We start from the raw sequence: 20,340 nt of genomic DNA on the forward strand, positions 1-20,340 counted from the left end.
TATTATTTTAGCTAAGTATGCTAAGTCATTCAGCTATTTCTAACCAGGCAGTTCAGTACAATTACAACAACAGTAATTTTCCACATTATAGAGGTCTAGTTGGTAACAAATGTATATATATATGGAAAAATCATCAGCCAGAAATATTTTTTTTAACGCAATGCATTCTATGACGGCACAGTGGCGTAGCTGTAGAGCATTAGCCAAAAACATGGATTAATTGGACACTCTAAATTGACCCGAAGTGTGTTTGTGAGTGCGACTGTCTCTGGCAACCAGTTCAGGGTGATTCCCGCCTCCTGCCCGATGACAGCTGGGATAGGTTAAAGCACTCTTGCAATCCATGTGAGGATCACCGGCTAAGAAATAAGTGCAGAGTGCTCTGAAATGTTGATTCTTTTCTATTGTTGCTTTTAATTTATTGTATTGAAGAAAATCTCTGCCTATTTTGGGGAATTCTTGAAACAGTTCATCACGTGTCCTAAAAACATTTCTGTTAAACAGTTGTTGAAGATGGACAATGCTATGTTATTCCCATATGCTAAAATAAACAGGTATATTATTAGTTTTGGAATTTGGATTATGATAGAGGCGGCACAGTGGAGTAGCTGGTAAAGAGTTGGCCTCACAGTTCTGATGTCCCGGCTTCAATCCCGGACCCGCCTGTGTGCGGTTTGCATGTTCTCCCTGTATTTGCGTGGGTTTTCTCCGGGCACTTCAGTTTCCTCCCACATCCCAAAAATATGCAACATTAATTGGACACTCTAAATTGCCCATAAGTGTGATTGTGAGTGCGGCTGTTTGTCTCCATGTGCCCTGTGATTGGCTGGCAACCAGTTCAGGGTGTATCCCGCCACCTACCCGTTGACAGCTGGGATAGGCTCTGGCACTCCCCACGACCCTTGTGAGGATAAGCAACTAAGAAAATGGATGGATGGATTATGATAGACTGGGCAGAGCATGCTGGGAGTTAATTGAGATCCTGTGGATCCTAAACTTTGCCACCAAGCCATTAAGGTGGATGCAATTATTGGGTTCTTTAAGCATTTATGGTATTTAAGACTTCTGGAAATAAGTGAGAGTTTTGTGAGTTTGATGTTGTATCTGTCAACCTGTCTATATGTCAATCACATACTTGCGTTCTTTCACCAAATTACACATGCTCTCACGGACGCCAGAGAGGCAGCCTCTGAGCCGGCATAATTACCAACAGACGTGCTGCCAGGACAATTTCCCCTCCTTTGAAATTCAGTGGGATGGGTTACTTTTGTAATTGCCAAATAATACACCAAGATCAGCTATATACTGTAGCGGGACGTGCACCGGTACCCTTAGAGGATTTTTCCCTCTTCTTCGATCCACAATGTGCGGCCGGCAACTTTGGGGGCTGACAGCCCAAATGCTGGTATGCTGTTGCAAGGGAGTGGATACCGTCCAATTAGCCGCTGCCTTGCAAAACAATACATACAATACAGGTGTAGTCGGATGGTAGCGAGAACTGTAGCTCAAATAACAGTAAAGACTTCAGACTTTAGGGAAGGCGGACATAGTTTGCATGCTATATTGGTTGTTATGAGTTAAGTTATAATGAATGAGGAAGTGGCAATTCTGCCAAATGGCCATTGCATGGAAGCAGCTGCAGCAAAAGTATACTGTAGACACGAGCTCGCTGACATTAGCGGACTACTCTTTAGTCCTGTCCAAAGAATCTGGGCAACTGAGATGATGAAGAAGAATTTCAGCTATAGCTAAAAAAAATGTGTACTAAATTGTTTTGAGTCTTTGCACATTTTCAACACTTTAACTTCACTCATACAGTATTTAATGTATTTAGAAAATGAGTTTGGTTCAACTTTAATTTTACACAGTGCACTAAATAAACAGCTTGTCTCATCTGTTTCTGCTTTAGAAGGTTCCAGGAGCTAACATTGCACCAAATATGGGGATGGCAGCTATGACAGAAAGGATCCAAATGACGAAATATTACTGGAGGTGTTTGCACCTGACGCTCACATGGGTAAGTCCAAAACGCTCCAAGTACCATCAGAACTGCTGAACTGTGCAATGAGGCCATCGTTGGGAGCCTCAGGGCAGTGGTCGCTAATGAGCTAGCCGTGCGTGTGTGTGCACTGGATGAATCATGCATATGCATCAAGGGCCTCTGGGGGTGTTGTCGCAGTATTGGCACCAACAGACGGTTGCTAGGCCATAGCACACTTTTAAAATATACAGTTCTCTTTGTTTACTGAGAAACGCTCACTATGCATTAACGTATTAATGCATTTTAAGTGGTCCTAAAGTATTTCCACTCTCTCCTTATCAAGATTATGAGGTGCAAATGTCAGCAATGAATACACACATACCGACAGTTTCTTCGGTCGTACTTAGAGAACATTAAAACATCCTCATGGATGCTTAGCTGCTGTCTCTCTGAAGTACCCTCCAGGTGAATCACACGATGAACACAAAACACATTGCCTTAAACACGTCATCTCTTTGTCACATACTGCAAAAAACTATTTTCTCTTGTTAACCTTAAATGTGTTCTGAGCTACTCATAGTTAACACAGCCGATTTAGTTTCAATTCACCTTATGAATTAAAAAAAATCCTCAGTGACCACTCTGAAATAAATTCCTCCTGAAATATGAGTTTCTAGTTTTTCCAGTTTAGTGCTGTACACTGTACAGTACACACATACTGATAATAGGGTCTAATGTGACTCTAACCCTACTCCACCCGCCCCCATCTCCCTTTCCGAACGAAGGTTTTATTATTCGATGTCTCTGAAAGATTATCCTAAGGTTTTTCCTGCTCTGTGGGATGTGTTAAAAGTGATCTTTTCATTCTCAGTCTGAAAATGGTCAGGCCTGCAGCTGTTTAATATTCCCAAAAGCAAATCCGAACCATGGACTCTGTGATTGTGAAGGGAAACATTAACAGACATTAGGTAGTGTGTCTCACAAGTAATTCACTACCAAACCGCCAACGATTTTGCCACCACATTGTACAGTAGTTACCACATAAACTTATACAGTTAGCCCAGCTTCTTGTGTTTCTTCTTCTACTACTACAACTGCTAGAGTAGCAACTACAACTACTACTACTTCTACAGTACTAAGACAACTTTGTTCTAATTTTTATTTTCTGGTGGGCTGGATTGATGATGATTATAGTATGTGGGTAACACCCAATGTTTAACTTGAGCGATAAATCTCACTATAGCTCAATAACCGTACACACGCCTGATTTTTTTCCTCTTTATGAAAGGGAACGTTCATATTTTAAAAATCAGTTAAGATATTCAAAATCAGTATTTGTGTAACCAAGCTTGATCAAACTGTTAGGGTCAATAAAGTAGCAATATTATTTATAACTGGGCAGCAGTGTCTGCATTTGAAAGATTTTCTCTTCTCTTATCGCCTGCCTCTAAGTGTGTCCTAGACTTCACTTCAGCACTGTCTGCTGAAATGTAACCCTGCAGTAAGCATAATCATACCACGGGATGTGCTAAAGCCTACAAGAAACATTTGTATGGACCAACTTTCATTCTCATGTACTTCCACTTGACATTCAGTATTTGTACTTTGTGTTCGTGCGCGTGTGAGAACAAAAGCTATGCACTCTGACATTTCTGAAGGCACTTAAAACCTTGCAACAGTTTTACAGCAATGTCAAGTTGGATTATCAGTTTGACAGTGATACCTTGAGCTTAATTCATTTTGGGACCCAGCGCGCAACTCAAAGAAACTCATATCAAAAATCATCTTTCCTGATTAAAATGAATGCAAATGCCTTTTGTCTGTAATTTATCCTTTTTTTTAAAAAAATAAAAAACATTTATGCCAAATGTAATAATGCAGCCCTATGAGGGCCACAAGCTAGTGCAATCAGTAGGCCAGTCCCAAGCTCGGATTAATGTAGAGGGTTGCGTCAGGAAGGGCATCCGATGTAAAACTGTGCCAAACAAATATGAGCGTTCATCTAAAGAATACCATACTGGATCGGTCGTGGCCCGGGTTAACAACGCCCGCCCCCGGCACTGCCAACCTGCAGGGCGTCTGTGGAAATTCAGCTACTGTGAGTCAAAGACAATGAAGAGGAGGAAACCAGATTTGTTGGCAGAAAAAGAAGAAGAATGCACAGAGTCAACAACTGAGTGTAGGGACTGAATGTTGGGACTTTGACAGGAGAAGCTCAGGAGTTGGTTGACATGATGAATAGGAGAAAGGTTGATATATTGTACATCCAAGAGAGCAGGTGGAAAGGTAGTAAGGCTAGAAGTTTAGGAGCGGGGTTTGAATTATTTTACCATGGAGTAGATGGGAAGAGATACGCAGTAGGGGTTATTTTAAAGGAAGAGCTGGCTAAGAATGTCTTGGAGGTGAAAAGAATACCAGATCGAGTGATGAGACTGAAATTTGTAATTGAGGGTGCTATGTATAATGTGGGGCGGCACAGTGGATCAGCTGGTAAAGCGTTGGCCTCACAGTTCTGCTGAGGTCCCGGGTTTAATCCCGCACCCCCCTGTGTGAAGTTTGCATGTTCTCCCCATGCCTGCGTGGGTTTTCTCCGGGTACTCCGGTTTCCTCCCACATCCCAAAAACATGTAAAATTAATTGGACACTCTAAATTGCCCCTCGGTGTGATTGGGAGTGCGGGTATTTGTCCCTATGTGCCCTGCAATTGGCTGGCAACCAGTTCAGGTTGTACTCCGCCTCCTGGCTGTTGACAGCTCGGATAGGCTCCAGCACTCCCCGCGACCCTCGTGAGGATTAGCGGCAAAGAAAATAGATGGATGGATGGATACAAGTGTATTCGTGCATTTTATGTAAGACGAACACTTTAAGAGTACAATAAGTCTCTAAATTAATTTAAATAACATTATGCTATTGCTAACCAATGATGACAAAAGTACTTCTTACCATTAATGTGAGTTCTTTGATGATGGCTTTGTCGTCTGTTTCATACGTCATTAAATTAAACTTCATGCAGCCTTTGAGACTTCCATCCATTATTCGTGAACGTAGGTTGGCCTTATTTTTTTTTTAAATATGAGAAAACTTTTCATATGGATAGGTAGAACCAAACATTGTCAGTACAGCAATACTCACAGGCTACAGTGTGTGGTATGTGACGGGAAGAGCGTTCCAAGTTTTCACAATCAGCTGGTCTGCAGGTTTAATTTTTTTCATTTCTCTCCACTTATGTGCGCTTGTCAACAATGCTCGCTGACAGAGGCATGTCTTTATGTAAATAAATTTCTGGTGGTGGGCGTCGCATAAGCACGCAGTCATTATAAACCACATTGATAGGCTGCGTAAGGACTGTAACGTTTGTAATTATGAATGTACCTCTTTAAAGTGTATATAATGTGTAATTTCTAACGCAAATTATCTAATCTACACGAAAATATATGTTCAACTATTCCATAAAATGCATATCTTGTTCGAGGTTTTCACCCAAAAATATGTTTAGGAATTAAAGTCCACAAACTTTGATCTAGTTTCTCTTACCTGCCAAACGACTCGTTGAGTGGGGGGACCTCTGATGTCATGAAATCTGGGATGGGCTGTTTTGGAACGACGATAAGATAGGAGTCTTTTGTATTCACACTGAAGAAAAAGCCATTAGTTTTGAGAATTCTTCAGTGATTGTAAAAAACCAATCCATAAAAATGGTGACGAAATGTGCTCTCCAGTTTTGTAGGAATTCGAATTATACTGCTCACAGTTTACATTATTTTCCCAAAGACCCTAGCCTCAGAAGACAGTGGGTAAGGCTTGTGCAAATGAAGAGAGCTAATTTTTCCAAACCCGGTCAGCAGTCTAAATTAATTTAAATAACTTTATGCTATTGCAACTAACTTCACAAACGCTTACCGGTCCATATTTCCAACACGAGCCATATCCTCCACGATGGGTCTGACTGCTGCGTCACCTTCTTCATCGGCAGCTACTTCATCTGGTGAAAGAAACGGGCGATGAGGAAGTAATGGGTAAGTACAGCATCCAGGAAAGGAACTTTGAGGGACAGATGGTGGTGGACTTCGTAAAAAGATGGAAATGGCAGTAGTAAACACTTTTTTCCAGAAGAGGCAGGAATATAGAACGACCTACAAAAGCGGGGGTAGAAACACGCAGGTAGATTCCATTTTGTGCAGATCTGAAGGAGGTGACTGACTGTAAAGTAGTGGTAGGGGAGAGTGTAGCTCGACAGCATAGGATGGTGGTGTGTAGGATGACCCTGGTGTTGGGCAGGAAGATTAGGAAGACAAAGGTTGAGCAGAGAACTATGTGGTGGAAGCTGAGAAAGAAAGAATGTTGTGCGGCCTTTCTGTCTCCCTAACCCTGTCTTTGTCTTTCAGAGAGACAGGCGGGAGTGTACTTGGTGCATCTTCTGGTAAGAAAGGTGAGAAGGAGATTTGGTGGTGGAACCCCAAAATACAGAAAGTGATACAAGGAAAGAAGTTAGTGAAGAAGAAGTGGGATACTGAGAAGACTGAGGAGAGGCCAAAGGAATACATTGAGATGCAACATATGGCAAAGTTAGTTGTGGCGAAGGCTAAACAAGAGACATATGATGACATGTACACAAGGTTGGATACGAAAGAAAGAGGAAAGGATCTCTACTATATCTATATCTATATTAGACTATATTAGATCTATATTCTCACGTTCCTGTCCAGGAGGAGGTGATGGCGATGGCGATGGTGTTCCCGCCTTCTCACGTTGCTGTCCAGGAGGTGGTGATGGCGATGGCGATGGTGTCGCCGCCTTCTCACGTTCCTGTCCAGGAGGTGGTGATGGCGATGGCGATGGTTTTCCCGCCTTCTCACGTTGCTGTCCAGGAGGTGGTGATGGCGATGGTGTCGCCGCCTTCTCACGTTGCTGTCCAGGAGGTGGTGATGGTGAGGGTGTCGCCGCCTTCTCACGTTCCTGTCCAGGAGGAGCTGGGGAGTTCTGTGGAGCCACCCCGGAGCTGGAGAGACTTCGGGATGGCTTTGAGGGTGGCGGTTATGGCTCTGGTCCTTCTCTCCATCACCCTCTTCGCTCCTGAGGGCTCCCAGCCGCTTCAGGACCTGGCCTCGTTGGTGACCAATCCACGGCTGCCTCCTGACCAAGCCTCGGTGGCGACCAGTCCCTGGTCATCTCGCAACCATTGCATGGGAGTTTCTCGTCCGGAGCAGTTGCCTGCCTCGGCCTGGTTCCTGCTTCGTCGTCTGGTTCCTCACAGAGGTCGTCCGCCCAAATCGCTCCGTGGGGACCCTGGTGCTTGGCGTCCGGGTCGTCCTCCTGACCTGTCCACCCGGACGCCTTGCGTTTGGTGGCCTGGATGGCCACCAGACTGGGGTTCGGGGGGGGGGGGGTGTTCCCTCCTCCGGACCCCCCTTCCGCCCACCCCTGCCTGTGTTAATTATTGTCTGTTTTTTTCGTTTAGGCACGTCTGAGAGCCGTGCCTTTGAGGGGGGGGGGGTACTGTCATGATCCTGCCGCTCCAGCCCGGGCTGTGCGGGTGTCCGCACAGTTGTGCTGATTGGGAGGTGCACACCTGGGCCTCATGCAGCCTGATTATGCTTACCCCGTTCGAGTACTCCCGTATCCCTGATCGTCAACCTGTGTGTACTGACCTTCGCCTGTTCTCCGACCAACCTTGTAAGCCTGACTCCTTCGATACTTCTGCCTGCTTTGATTCTTCTCCTGTGTACCGACTCCTGCCTGCCCGCTCACCGGCTCTCTTCGCCCGACGTCCCAACTACCGCTGCTGCACCTGACTGAATGCTCGATCTCCGACCTCGGCATATAATAAACGTTTCTCCCTGAACTACCTTTCATCGTCCGAGTCCTGCATTTGGGTCCTACTCCCGTTCCGATGGGATGTGACAAGAGGTATGGAAGCAATTTGGAGAGATGGCTGTGGAGTTTTTGACCAACTTCTTCAACAGAATACTAGCGTGCGAAAAGATGCCTGAAGAATGGAGGAAAAGTGTTGTAGTTCCCATTTTTAAGAACAAAGGCGATGTTCAGAGCTGTAGGAATTATAGAGGAATAAAGTTGATGAGCGACACAATGAAGTTATGGGAAAGTGTAGTGGAGGCCCGACTCAGGACAGAAGTAAGTATCTGCGAGCAACAGTATGGTTTCATGCTGAGCAAGAGTACCACAGATGCATGATTTGCCTTGTGGATGCTCGTGGAAGGGTATAGAGAAAGTCAGATGGAGCTACATTGTGTATATGTGGATCTAGAGAAAGTCTATGACAGAGTACCAAGAGAGGAACTCTGTGATTGCATAAGTGTGGTGTGGCGGAGAAATATGTTAGAATAGTACTGGGCATTTATGATGGCAGCAGAACAATGGTGAGGTGTGCCTTAGGTGTGACAGAAGAATTTAAGGTGGAGGTGGGACTGCATCAGGGATCAGCTCTGAGCCCCTTCCTATTTGCAGTAGTAATGGATAGGCTGACAGACGAGGTTAGACTGGAATCCCCTTGGACCATGATGTTTGCAGATGATATTGTGATATGCAGTGAAAGCAGGGAGCAGGCAGAGAAACAATTAGAAAGATGGAGACATGCACTGGAAAGGAGAGGAATTAATATTAGCTGAAGGAAAACAGAATATATGTGCATGAATGACAGGGGTGGAGGAGGAAGCGTGAGGCTCCAGGGAGAGGAGATAGTGGGGGTGGACAACTTCAAATATTTGGGGTCAACAATCCAGAGCAATGGTGAGTGTGGTAAGGAAGAGAAGAAACTGGTCCAAGCAGGTTGGTGTCTGCTGTGTTATGTGACAGAAGAGTCTCTGCTAGGATGAAGGGCAAACTATATAAAGCAGTGGTGAGGCCACGCATGTTGTATGGATTAGAGACAGTGGCACTGAAGAGACAACAGGAAGCAGAACTGGAGGTGGCAGAAATTATGTTGAGGTTTTCGCGAGGAGTGAGCAGGTTGGATAGGACTAGAAATGAGGTCATTAGAAGGACAGCAAAAGTTGGATGTTTTGGAGACAAGGCAGCAGATTTCGATGGTTTGGACATGTCCAGAGGCGAGAGAGTGAGTATGTTGGTAGAAGGGTACTGAGGATGGAGCTGCTAGGCAAAAGAACGAAAGGAAAACCAAAGAGAAGGTTGATGGATGTTGTGAGGGAAGACATGAGGGCAGTTGGTATTAGAGAGGAAGATGCAGGAGGTAGGCTTAACTGGAAAAAGATGACACACGGTGGCGACCCCTAACAGGACAAGCCGAAAGGAAAAGAAGATTTATGCTAGATGTAATGAAATAAACGGCTTCCAAAAAGTTCGTCTTTTTTCTGAACAGAAATATTTTATATAAATTTTTCAAAAGTTTTGGAAAGCATCTAGTTTTTTTTTTTTGCAAAAGTATGACTACACGTTACTTTTGGTCAGCAGTGGTTTTCACCAATCCCCGGCTACAGAAACTAGCTCTAGGGACATGGAATATCACCTCTTTGGCAGGGAAGGAATCCGAGTTGGTGCGTGAGGTCGAGAAGTTCCGACTAGATATAGTCAGACTCACCTCAACGCATTGCTTGGGCTCTGGCACGACTCCTCTTGAGAGGGGTTGGACTCTGTTCCACTCTGGAGTTGCCCACGGGGAGAGAAGCCGAGCAGGAGTGGGTATACTTATTGCCCCTCAGATTGGGGCCTGTACGTTGGGGTTTACCCCGGTGGATGAGAGGGTAGCCTCCCTCCGCCTGCAGGTAGGGGGACGGGTCCAGACTGTTGTTTGTGCTTATGCACCAAACAGCAGTGCAGACATCCCAACATTTTTGCAGTCCTTAGAGGGAGTGCTGGAGAGCGCCCCCTCTGGCGATTCCATCATTCTGCTGGGGGACTTCAAGGCCCACGCTGGCAATGACAGTGAGACCTAGAAGGGCGTCATTGGGAAGAACACCCCCCCGTTCAGAACTCAAGTGGTGTTCTGTTATTGGACTTCTGTGCTCTGATGTCAATGTTCAGGCATAAGGGTGTTCACATGTCTACTTGGCACCAGGACACTCTAGGTCGCAGTTCGATGATCGACTTTGTGGTCGTGTCATCGGACTTGTGACTGCATATCTTGGGTGAAGAGAGGGGCAGAGCTCTCAACTGATTACCACCTGGTGGTGAGTTGGCTCCAATAGTGGGGGAAGATGCCAGTCCTACGATGCAGGCGCAAACGTATTGTGAGGGTCTGCTGGTAAGAAGGAAGGAATTTGAGCTCCCACCTCTGAAAGAACTTTACTTTCGTCCCGAAGGAGGCTGGAGACATTGAGTCTGAGTGGACGATGTTCCGCACCTCAATTGCTGAGGCGGTCGACTGGAGCTATGGCCGTAAGGTGGTCTGTGCCTGTCGTGGCGGCAACCCACGAACATATTGGTGGACACCAACAGTGAAGGATGCTGTCAAGCTGAAGAAGGAGTCCTATCGGGCATTTCTGACCTGTGGGACTCCCAGGGCAATTGGTAGGTACCAGCTGGCCAAGTGGAATGCAGCTTCGGTGATCGCTGAGGCAAAAACCCGGCGTGGGATGAGTTTGGTGAGGCCACGGAGAACAACTTCAGGATGGTTTCGAGGAAATTCTGGTCCACCGTCTGGCGTCTCAGGAGGGGGAAGCTGCACCATCAACACTGTGTATAGTGGGGACGGGGCGCTGCTGACCTCCACTCAGGATGGTGTGAGTCGGTGGGGATAATTCTTCGAAGACCTCCTCAATTCCACCAACACGCCTTCCCATGAGGAAGCTGAGTCTGGGTGCTCTGAGGCGGGCTCTTCTCTCTCTGGGTTAGAGGTCACCGAGGTGGTTAAGCTCCTTGGTGGCAGGGCCCCGGGGTCTGAGATTTGCCTGGAGTTCCTAAAGGCTCTGGATGTTGTGGGGCTGTCCTGGTTGACACGCCTCTGCAACATCGCATGGACATCGGGTATAGTGCGTCTGGATTGGCAGACTGGGGTGGTAGTCCCCGTTTTCAAGAAGAGTGACCGGAGGGGGTGTTCCAACTATAGAGGGATCACAATCCTCAGCCTCCCTGGTAAGGTCTCTTCAGGGGTGCTGGAGAGGAGGGTCCGTCGGGAAGTCAAATCTCAGATCCAGGAGGAGCAATGTGGTCTTCGTCCTGGCCGTGGAACAGTGGACCAGCTCTACACTCTCGACAGGATCCTCGAGGGTGCATGGGAGTTCGCCCAACCAGTCTACATGTGTTTTGTGGACGTGGAGAAGGCATTCGACCGTGTCCCTCGCAGAGTCCTGTGGGTGTTCTTTGGGAGTATGGGGTACTGAACCCCCTGATATGAGCTGTTTGGTCCCCGTACAACTGCTGCCAGTTTGGTCTGCATTGGCAGCAATAATTTGGACTAGTTTCCGGTGAGAGTTGGACTCTGCCAAGGCTGCCCTTTGTCACCGATTTTGTTCATAACTTTTATGGAAAGAATCTCTCAGCACAGTCGAGGTGTATAGGGGTTCCATTTTGGTGGCCTCAGCATCCCATCTCTGCTCTTTGCAGATAATGTGGTTCTGTTGGCGTCATCAAACCATGATCTCCAGCTCTCACTGGAGCAATTCGCAGCCGAGTGTGGAGATGAGAATCAGCACCTCCAAATCCAAGACTATACTCCTCAGTCAGAAAAGGGTCGCGTGTACTCTCCAGGTCGGGGAGAAGATCCTTCCCCAAGTGGAGGAGTTCAAGTATCTTGGGGTCTTGTTCATAAGTGAGGGAAGAATGGAGCGGGAGATCGACAGGTGGATTGGTGCAGGGTCTGCAGTGATGCGGACTTTGTATCGGTCTGTTGTGGTAAAGAGGGAGATAAGTCAAAAGGTGAAGCTCTCAATTTACCAGTCGATCTACGTTCCTACCCTCACCTATGGGCATGAGCTGTGGGTCATGACCGAAAGAACAACATCCCGGATACAAGCAGCTGAAATGAGTTTCCTCCACAGGGTGTCCGGGCTCTCCTTTTGAGATAGGGTGAGAAGCTCGGTCTTCTGGGAGGGACTCAGTGTCGAGCTGCTACTCCACATTGAGAGGAGCCAGAGGGGTGGCTGGGGCATCTGATTCGGATGCCTCCTGAACGCCTCCCTGGTGAGGTGTTCCAAGGATGTTACACTGGAAAGAGACCCCGAGGACGACCCAGGGCATGCTGGAGAGACTATGTCTATCGGCTGGCTTGGGGATGTCTTGGGATCCCTCCGGAACAGCTGGAAGAAGTGGCTGGGGAAAGGGAAGTCTGGGTATCCCTGCTGAAGCTACTTCCCCCGCGACCCGACCCAGAAAAGCAGTAGTAGATAATGGAGTGATGGTTTTTACCTTGGAACTCTGCCATGGATGCCATTTTTGGCCAGTGTCTTCCTTATTGTTGCGTCATGAACACAGGCCTTGGATCCTTTATGAGCTCTTGGATGAGTCATCTCTGTGGTCTTGGTGTATTTTTTGAGGCACCATTCCCAACACATTTTCTTCATTTGTGGATAATGGCTCTCACTGTGATTTTCTGGATTCTGAAAGCTTCAGAAATTCCTATTGTAAGGCTTGCCTGGGAGAAAGGAAACTTTAAATTCAAAATTATTATTTTTTCTCTTGTATTCTTGAATTTCTTTGGCTAGTGATAGTGGCAATTTATTGCAGCGTTTTGAGTGCTTTTTGTCATGATCCTGCCGCTCCAGCCCGGGAGGTGCGGGTGCCCGCGCGGTTGCGCTGATTGGGAGGCGCACACCTGCGCCTCATGCGGGCTGATTTATCCTGTGTATTTATATGACCCCAATGACGACTGGTCCGCGCCAGTTCGTTGAGCTTCATGTCCCGTTCGAGTACTCCCGTATCCCTGATCGACAACCCGTGTGTACCGACCTTCGCCTGTTCTCCGACCAACCCCGTAAGCCTGACTCCTTTGATACTTCTGCCTGCTTTGATCATTCTCCTGTGTCCCGACTCCTGCCTGCCCGCTCACCTGCTCTCTTCGCCTGACGTCCCAACCACCGCTGCTGCACCTGACTGCCTGCCCGATCCCCAACCACGAAATAATAAACGTTTCTCCCCGAACTACCTTGCATCGTCAGAGTCCTGCATTTGGGTCCTACTCCCGTTCCGATGGGTCGTGACACTTTTGACTGACTTAATTTTCTCAGGCACTTTCTAGTGAAACGATTTAATGATTGAACAAGTCTGGAGGTAATTAACCTTGAGAGTGGTCAGTGAAAATTAACTTGGCTTTTCAAAAACTTTGATTAGCCACAGTCAATTTGTGATTTTAAATAAGGGGAGAAGAATTACTTTTAAGGTAGCTTTTAAAAGTTTTTGCTTCATTAATATAGTAGTTATTTAAAAAAGAATTTTGTGTTTACGTTATCTTTGTCAGATATATATACTTTTTGGTGTGATCTTAAACTTTGAAGTTGCCGTTTGCAGTTAAGAAAGTGGTTTGCCATATAATCATCCATCTATCAATCCATTTTCTTAGCTACTTATCCTAACAAGGGTTGTGGGAGTGCTGGAGCCTATCCCAGCTGTCAACGGGCAGGAGTCAGGGTACAACCTGAATTGGTTCCCAGCCAACTGCAGGGTACATGGAGACATGGAGTCCACTCACAATCACACCGATGGGCAATATAGAGTCTCCAATTAGTGCATGTTTTTAGGATGTGGGGGAAAACTGGAGTGCCCATAGGAAACCCACGCAGGCACGTGGAGAAAATGTAAACTCCACACAGGCGAGGATGGGATTTAAACATTGGTCCTCAGAACTGTAAGGCCAACGCTCTAACGAGTTGCGCCGCCGTGTTGCTGTCAATTAAAACTTAGCCTAAAGAAAAAATGACCAGTGTAATTTTACTGAAGGCACTATTAATGTTAGCAGAGAGCTGAAGATGCTCCAAAATAGGGAGTCATTGTGCATCCGACCTCAGGGCTAATTCAACTGCTCACGCTTACTTAAACACACCCGCGTGGTTACACGCTGTGGGGCAACATCACCTTTGAGTATATTAATCAGAAGGCCATGAGTCATTTGATTGACAAAATTAGGCATGCAGGAATGAGCTTTTTTTTTCCTTTTCTTTTTTTGTGTGTGTCCTGTTTGGCTGTGAGATCAAGCAGAATGCAGAATATGCATCCCCTTTGTGCTGGAACAGTTTTACTGTGGCATTTTTGAGCTTCCTATGTGATTTCTTCGTATAGTGGTACCTCTTCCTATGAACATCTCTCGTAATATTTGAAGTAAAGTTATGAAACGCCTCCAGAAAAATATTTTCTCTAGTTATGAAGAAAAATTCGGGATATGAAAGGAAAAAATAGGTGCTGGAAACAACTCCCCAAATTCCACCGAATGTAAGCATCCTGGATCTTTGTTTGTGTGGTGCAATCGAGCTACTCTCTCATTGGCTATCGCCGTAGCATCTTCCTAGAATCCCATTGACTAGGAGGGACGTTAATCTTTACCCATGATGCACATCCTGTATCTTGGTTAGAGTGGCGCGATAGTGCTGGTCTGCCATTGGCTATCGCCATAGCATCTTCCTGGCATCCCATTGGCTAGTAGAGACGTCAATCTTTACCCATGATACTTTTCATTTTCCTTGGAGACTCGACTGTCACCAAATCACGCTAGCACACATTGGTATAGTACACATTTTTTGTGAGTTTTTTTTTGTTCTTTGCAAGTTAATTCATCTTTATTCACCATGGGTCCCAACAAACTTTATTGGAATTAAGTGGTGTGTGTGCACGTACATTCGTACGTAGTTTTTCTCTCAGCTGTCAATCATTTGCCTCTTCCTCCGTCCCCTCCGATGCCTTTTGCTTGTCATTCACCCTTCTCTTTGCATAGTCGCCCAACACCAAAGGTAAATGAATATCCTATCATAAACCAGCAGCACGGGGGCGGACCCAAATATAGGACTTCCAGTCAATGACATAATGATCAGAGTCACTTTATTCTAGAAACAGGTCAATACCAGGTGTAGCTTTACAACAAGGCAGAGGCACAAAAACGCTAGACTGAAGGCAGTATCGAAAAACATGAAACGAGGTACGATGACTATGGAACAAACTATGAAACTCGACAAGACGTGGACAAACTAAAAGGGCACAGACTTGCTGTGACAGGGATACCTCTACACTAGACTTACTCACAATAGTAAAGAATCAGTAAACGTAACGAACTGGCAAATGGTGATGGCAAAACTCCAACGCAAATGTCTTGTCTAATTACTGTCAAATGAACAAGAACTGTGTGAAAGCTGTCAGAGATGGTCCCGTTCAGAGCAGTGGCCTGGCCGCGCCCCTCCTGGCAGTGGACAGGCCATGCCCCTCATGGCAGCGGCCAGGCCATGCACATGACACATACAGTGGTACCTTGACATACGAGAGACCTTAGATATGACTTTTTCCTCTGCCGGGACAATTTTTTGCTTGTTTGACTTGTGAATGACTGCCGGTAGACAGGGCCGCAATCGTTCAGATGAAACATACAGGTTCCGCTCAGCTTTTTGGGCTTCACTCGTTCTTTCCGTTCGTGCACCACGACTCAGTAGCATCTCTGTGCAGTTGTGCTCGCATTTTGTTATTTTGCATTTAGTACAAGGGAATTTTCAACTATGTGACCCAAGAAACCAATTGCTAAGGAAAGCGGTGAGAAGAAGAGGGTGATGTCGATGGATGTCAAATAATTAATAAAACACGAACAGGGTGTACGAGTGAGTGATTTGTCAAAGCGTTATGACCATTCTACTACTATATTGTAATGCCCTGGGTAAAGGGAAATGAGGAAAAGGAGTCACCACTGGGTTTTAGTTACTTTTTATTCAACCCTTCGGCTGCACACATCAAACGCTCTAACAACTAGCTCCTGCTCCGTCACAGACTCGCGAGCCTGTTCTACTTTACACTGCCCCCCTCTCTGTTCTTAAAGGAGTACATTCATAATTACAGTTACTGTATTTAAATTTTTACGATTCTCAAGCAGAAGGAATCCATCAAATCGATAACGCCAGCTAAAAGCGTGGAAATTATTTTGAAGCCACAGCGCTGAGGAGGAGCTGAAGAAGAAGGAATTAAAGGAGCAACAAATGCAGCAGCATAAGAGGTGCGGAGCGAGAGTTCTCGAGGAGACAGAGGAGGAGGTTGTCTCCACTACTGAGATAAAGGAAGTGTTGTCAATGTGGAAGAAAGTTTGAATCTTTGTAGTGAAGAAAAAGTTGCAACTGGTCATCCATTGGCGCTATGTAATGACGTGTGGCTTACACACTTCAGAAACAGTCAAAAACAAAAGGCACCAACAAACCTCCTTGGACATGTATTTTTTAAAATAGCCATCAGTTGACAAAGAAGAATGAGTTGCAAAAAAGGACAAAGGTGTGTAAGAGAAATGACCCGAACATAATTAAGGAAACTGAAAAAGAAAAAAACATTACAGGAAAAATTAAGTTCATTCAAGTTCATTTAGTGTAAAGTAACATTAAGCTAAGCACTAAATAGGTAAGTGAAATGATAAAATTAAGTTCAGCAAAATGAAAGAAAAACAAACTTGTTACAATTAAGTTCAGAGAAACAAAGACGAACATCCTCCATCTAACCTAACCCTTCTGCACTCCCCACCTCCATTCGTATCTTCTGTTACCAAAAGTCACCTCAACTCCAAGGTAAGTACACTTTATAAAAGTAGTTCCTTTCTTTCCATTTCTTTTAGTTTTTATGCAATACAATATTTGTTATTTTAGAAAACACTTCTTATTTAAAGATGTGGAAGATAAAAAATTGGGCTGCATTAAGGGGATTGGAACAGATTAATGGCATTTAGATTGATTTCAATAGGGAAATCCGCTTTGACATAAGAGTAACTTGAGGTAAGAGCTCAGTCACTGTCATGATCCTCCGCTCCAGCACAAGCTGTGCGGGTGCCCGCGAGGGTGCGCTGATTGGGAGGTGCACACCTGCGCCTCATGCAGCCTGATTATGCTGTGGATTTATATGACCCCGATGACAACTGGCCGGCGCCAGTTCGTTGAGCTTCATGTCCCGTTCCAGCGCTCTCGTATCCCTGATCGACAACCTGTGTGTACCGACCTTCCCCCATTCTCCGGCCAACCTTGTAAGCCTGACTCCTTCGTTACTTCTGCCTGCTTTGATTGTTCTATAATAAACGTTTCTCCTTGAACTACCTTGCATCTTCTGAGTTCTGGATTTGGATCCTACTCTCGTTCCGATGGGACGTGACAGTCACGGGCACTGCGCATTATACTCAAGAGTGTATTATACATGACAAATGATGGTAATCATATATTCACCTGTCAAAAAAAACTGAATATGCCATCCTGTAACATGAAGCACTTTAATGTGAACTATTTTTATTTCAGTGAGTGCCCAACATTTTACCAATTTCAACAGGAATGAAGAATTTCAAGCTGTATTCACCATTTTATAAAAACATTTGAGCCGGCTCACTGGGCTTACATATTGTAAAATGATTTTGGTAATTGACAATGCAGTTAATTTTGGGCAGCTGTGGCGTGTACTTACATTGGATGGCTGTCTAATAAATTTGCTTTTATTCGTCCCACGGTTTCCTGTATTGATTTAGGAATGAGGTGCTATGAGGTCAAAAATTGGCTGTTTGTTCAATCAACAGCTACCTTTGTGCTTTCTATCGAATAATCAATAGGCTTCTCCTCTTTTATCTTCTTGAAATCCAACAGCCATATGCAATTTGCCCATGCATCTTTTCCTGTGGGGAAAACATCTCAATATGCAATACACCCAAATCACAGGAAGAATCACAAATGACATATTTTTAAAAAGAAGCCATGATGAATGCCATAAAAGATGGTTGTACGACTAATCACAGTTTGGTTGACAGCTGCAGAACACAGTCATTGTGGTTATTGCAGGAGATAAATATTAAAGCATAGATACACAAAAGGGCAGGTAATTCAACAAAAGTACCCACAAGATCAGAGAAGTTTTAAGTGTTGCTTCTTCTGGTGGCCTCTTTATTTACAAGAAATGCCACATTCCTACACAATAACTACACGACATTATGCTGCATCAAAAATAGTTACACCTCTTTGTAACACACTACACTTCGACACCACTGTAACCTACAGCTACTATACTAAAACCATTGTTGTTGTGTGCTGTAGTGTATGTGTATATACACTGCACATATCCGGAGAGTAAACATTGCATTTCCCAAAACATACGGTACAGAAACAAGAGCAGCAAATATGATATTGTGGAGTTCAGTACAGTGACACTGCACTCGTAACATATTTTTAAAGGGAAAGTGAAGGATGAAGAGAGACTTTATCAGGCATGGATTGAACATCTTTCTAGGGCTTCACACACATTCTTGAGGAAGATGACATCCAGTGTATTTAATGATTTTGGTAGGTGTTCCAAATAGAAACATTTTATTGATCAAGCAGATTTTTTTAAATTCCTGTTTAACCAGGTAAGGAATTTGACAACAGTTTCTCATCTACAATGCCGACCTAGAAGCAATTAAGGGTTCAGTGTCTTTCTCAAGGACACTTCAATAGCGTTGAGTTGGAGGTTGTTTTTAAACCTCCAACTCTTTGGTCAAAGCGGGATTATATTTTTGTCTGTGGTTCTCTGTGTTATGATGGAATATTTATTGAAAATTTCAAATGGGAATTTTTAGAGGGGGGCAACCGAAGAGAAAAATCTCGATGAGTGAGAAAAACAAGCAAGAAAATACATACTGCATATACGAGGGGCGTTCATTCAAGATTTCCCCTGACCGACTTCCAATGAGCCGAGAATCTTGGCACAAATATTAGTCTTTCTCTACATAGGCTCCTGCAAGGGAGACACACTTCTCCCATCGCTTTATGCAGTTTTGGAGACCTCTTCTGTAGAACTCAGCAGGTTGTGCCTGAAGCCATGCCTCGACTTCAAAAATGAGGCTTTCATCGTTTTTGAATCGCTTTCGTTTTAAAAATGACTTCATGGATGGAAGTCCACACTTGGACTGACGATGCCAGCGTTTGACAACGTCATATGATGGGGCATCCTCCCCATAAACTTCTTTCATCTAATCAAATGGCTTCGTCGGAGTGCGACCTCTCAAATACAGGAACCTGATGACTGTGCTGTAATCAACTTGCTCCATCACTCTACCTTACTTTACATTAGCACCTGAAAATGAGAAGCGAATTATGTATTAGAGCTGCTAATTACCATGTGACCTATAGAGGTGTAAGGTAATGTCCGTGTACAATTTCAACTTCCTACCCTAACCGAAAGTTGGTCAGGGGGAATCTTTAATGAACGCTCCTCGTGTATATATATTAATTTTGTCCTGGATGGTAGTGCTACACCTTGTGAGGGCAGAGTAGGACAATTTAGGACAATACAGGGAAGGGAGGAGAGCAGGACACAGGTCATAGACCTGACTTCCAACTCTGGTGGGAGTTTTCACATAAATCAAATCCATCCATTTTCTTTTGCTGCTTATCCTCACACATGTGGGCCCGGGATTAAACCCGGGACCTCAGAACTGTGAATAAATCAAATCAATGGCAAGACAGCCCTATTTTGGGCAGGATAAACCATCCAACACTTTGAATTTGTCCTCAAATTTATTTTGAATTATTATTGCCATTATTATTCTCATTTTTGATGTGCCAAAAACAATGCTTGGGCATTGACAATAAAAGTAAACCTTGTGAAAATCAGTTGAAATATTAGCAAGTAATTAATTCCAAGCAGTAATGACCAAGTAAGTAATATCAATGTAATCAAGTAAATAATTTCAATCTCTATTCATTGCCTTTGAAGGGAACGTCAACCTTCCCAACATGGCTGCTGCGTAGGCCCCTCGGTTAAGCGGGCTGCACAGTATGCTGGCGTTTAGTCTTCATACCTATAGTCTGCAAGAGATATTTCCAGCTCAAATGCAAAGGTCTAGTAATGCAGATGGCAGTTCTTCTGTGTCTACTGAATCATTCAAATTCATCCAAGGGCTTCCTCATCCAGTTAACTATCCGTCCTTGAGGTTCATGTTCAGTCAACACATTCAGCAAAGGACTATGCTAAAATCTGCTAACTGATCACCTACCTATCACTCTCTCAGCAAGCTCTCGAAACACCCAGCTTCCGTTGTGACTTGTGAGAATACTTGCACCGAGCTCAGCTACCGACCATCTTTCGAAGGTGGGCCCGGCGCTCCAGTAGCGGAGGCCTTTAGCCGAGCTTCGGTGGCGGCCTTTCGCCTAGCTTTGGCATCCGGGGCTAACGGCCTCCGCCACCTGGAAGCTCGGCTCGTTAGTCTCCGCGTCATTCCCTCCGAAGAACCTTTCGCGGGTGCCGGCCCAGAGCTCCCGGGGGCCTTT

At 45.0% G+C, this 20,340-nt stretch overlaps 1 protein-coding gene across 1 annotated transcript; it reads left to right on the forward strand.

Annotated features, from left to right (window-relative positions):
• Positions 1-1,852: 1,852 nt before the first annotated feature.
• LOC133495896 (uncharacterized) lies at positions 1,853-19,821 on the forward strand. The gene is made up of 4 exons (XM_061810948.1): positions 1,853-2,017; positions 6,367-6,597; positions 6,688-7,285; positions 19,787-19,821. The coding sequence occupies exons 3-4, from the start codon at positions 6,697-6,699 to the stop codon at positions 19,819-19,821; spliced, it is 624 nt and encodes a 207-aa protein (XP_061666932.1). The 5' UTR covers positions 1,853-2,017; positions 6,367-6,597; positions 6,688-6,696.
• The last annotated feature ends 519 nt before the right edge of the window (positions 19,822-20,340 follow it).

The sequence above is a fragment of the Syngnathoides biaculeatus genome, chromosome 2, assembly GCF_019802595.1.
Source record: "Syngnathoides biaculeatus isolate LvHL_M chromosome 2, ASM1980259v1, whole genome shotgun sequence".
Lineage (NCBI taxonomy): Eukaryota > Metazoa > Chordata > Actinopteri > Syngnathiformes > Syngnathidae > Syngnathoides > Syngnathoides biaculeatus.

What these genes read in the sequence shown, in the direction of transcription:
- LOC133495896 (XM_061810948.1), top strand. Translation starts at nt 6,697, where the DNA reads ATGGCGATGGCGATGGTGTTCCCGCCTTCTCACGTTGCTGTCCAGGAG. An exon ending in CCCTGGTGCTTGGCGTCCGG is followed by an intron (nt 7,286 to 19,786) that starts GTCGTCCTCCTG and finishes TTGCCTTTGAAG; the next exon opens with GGAACGTCAACCTTCCCAAC.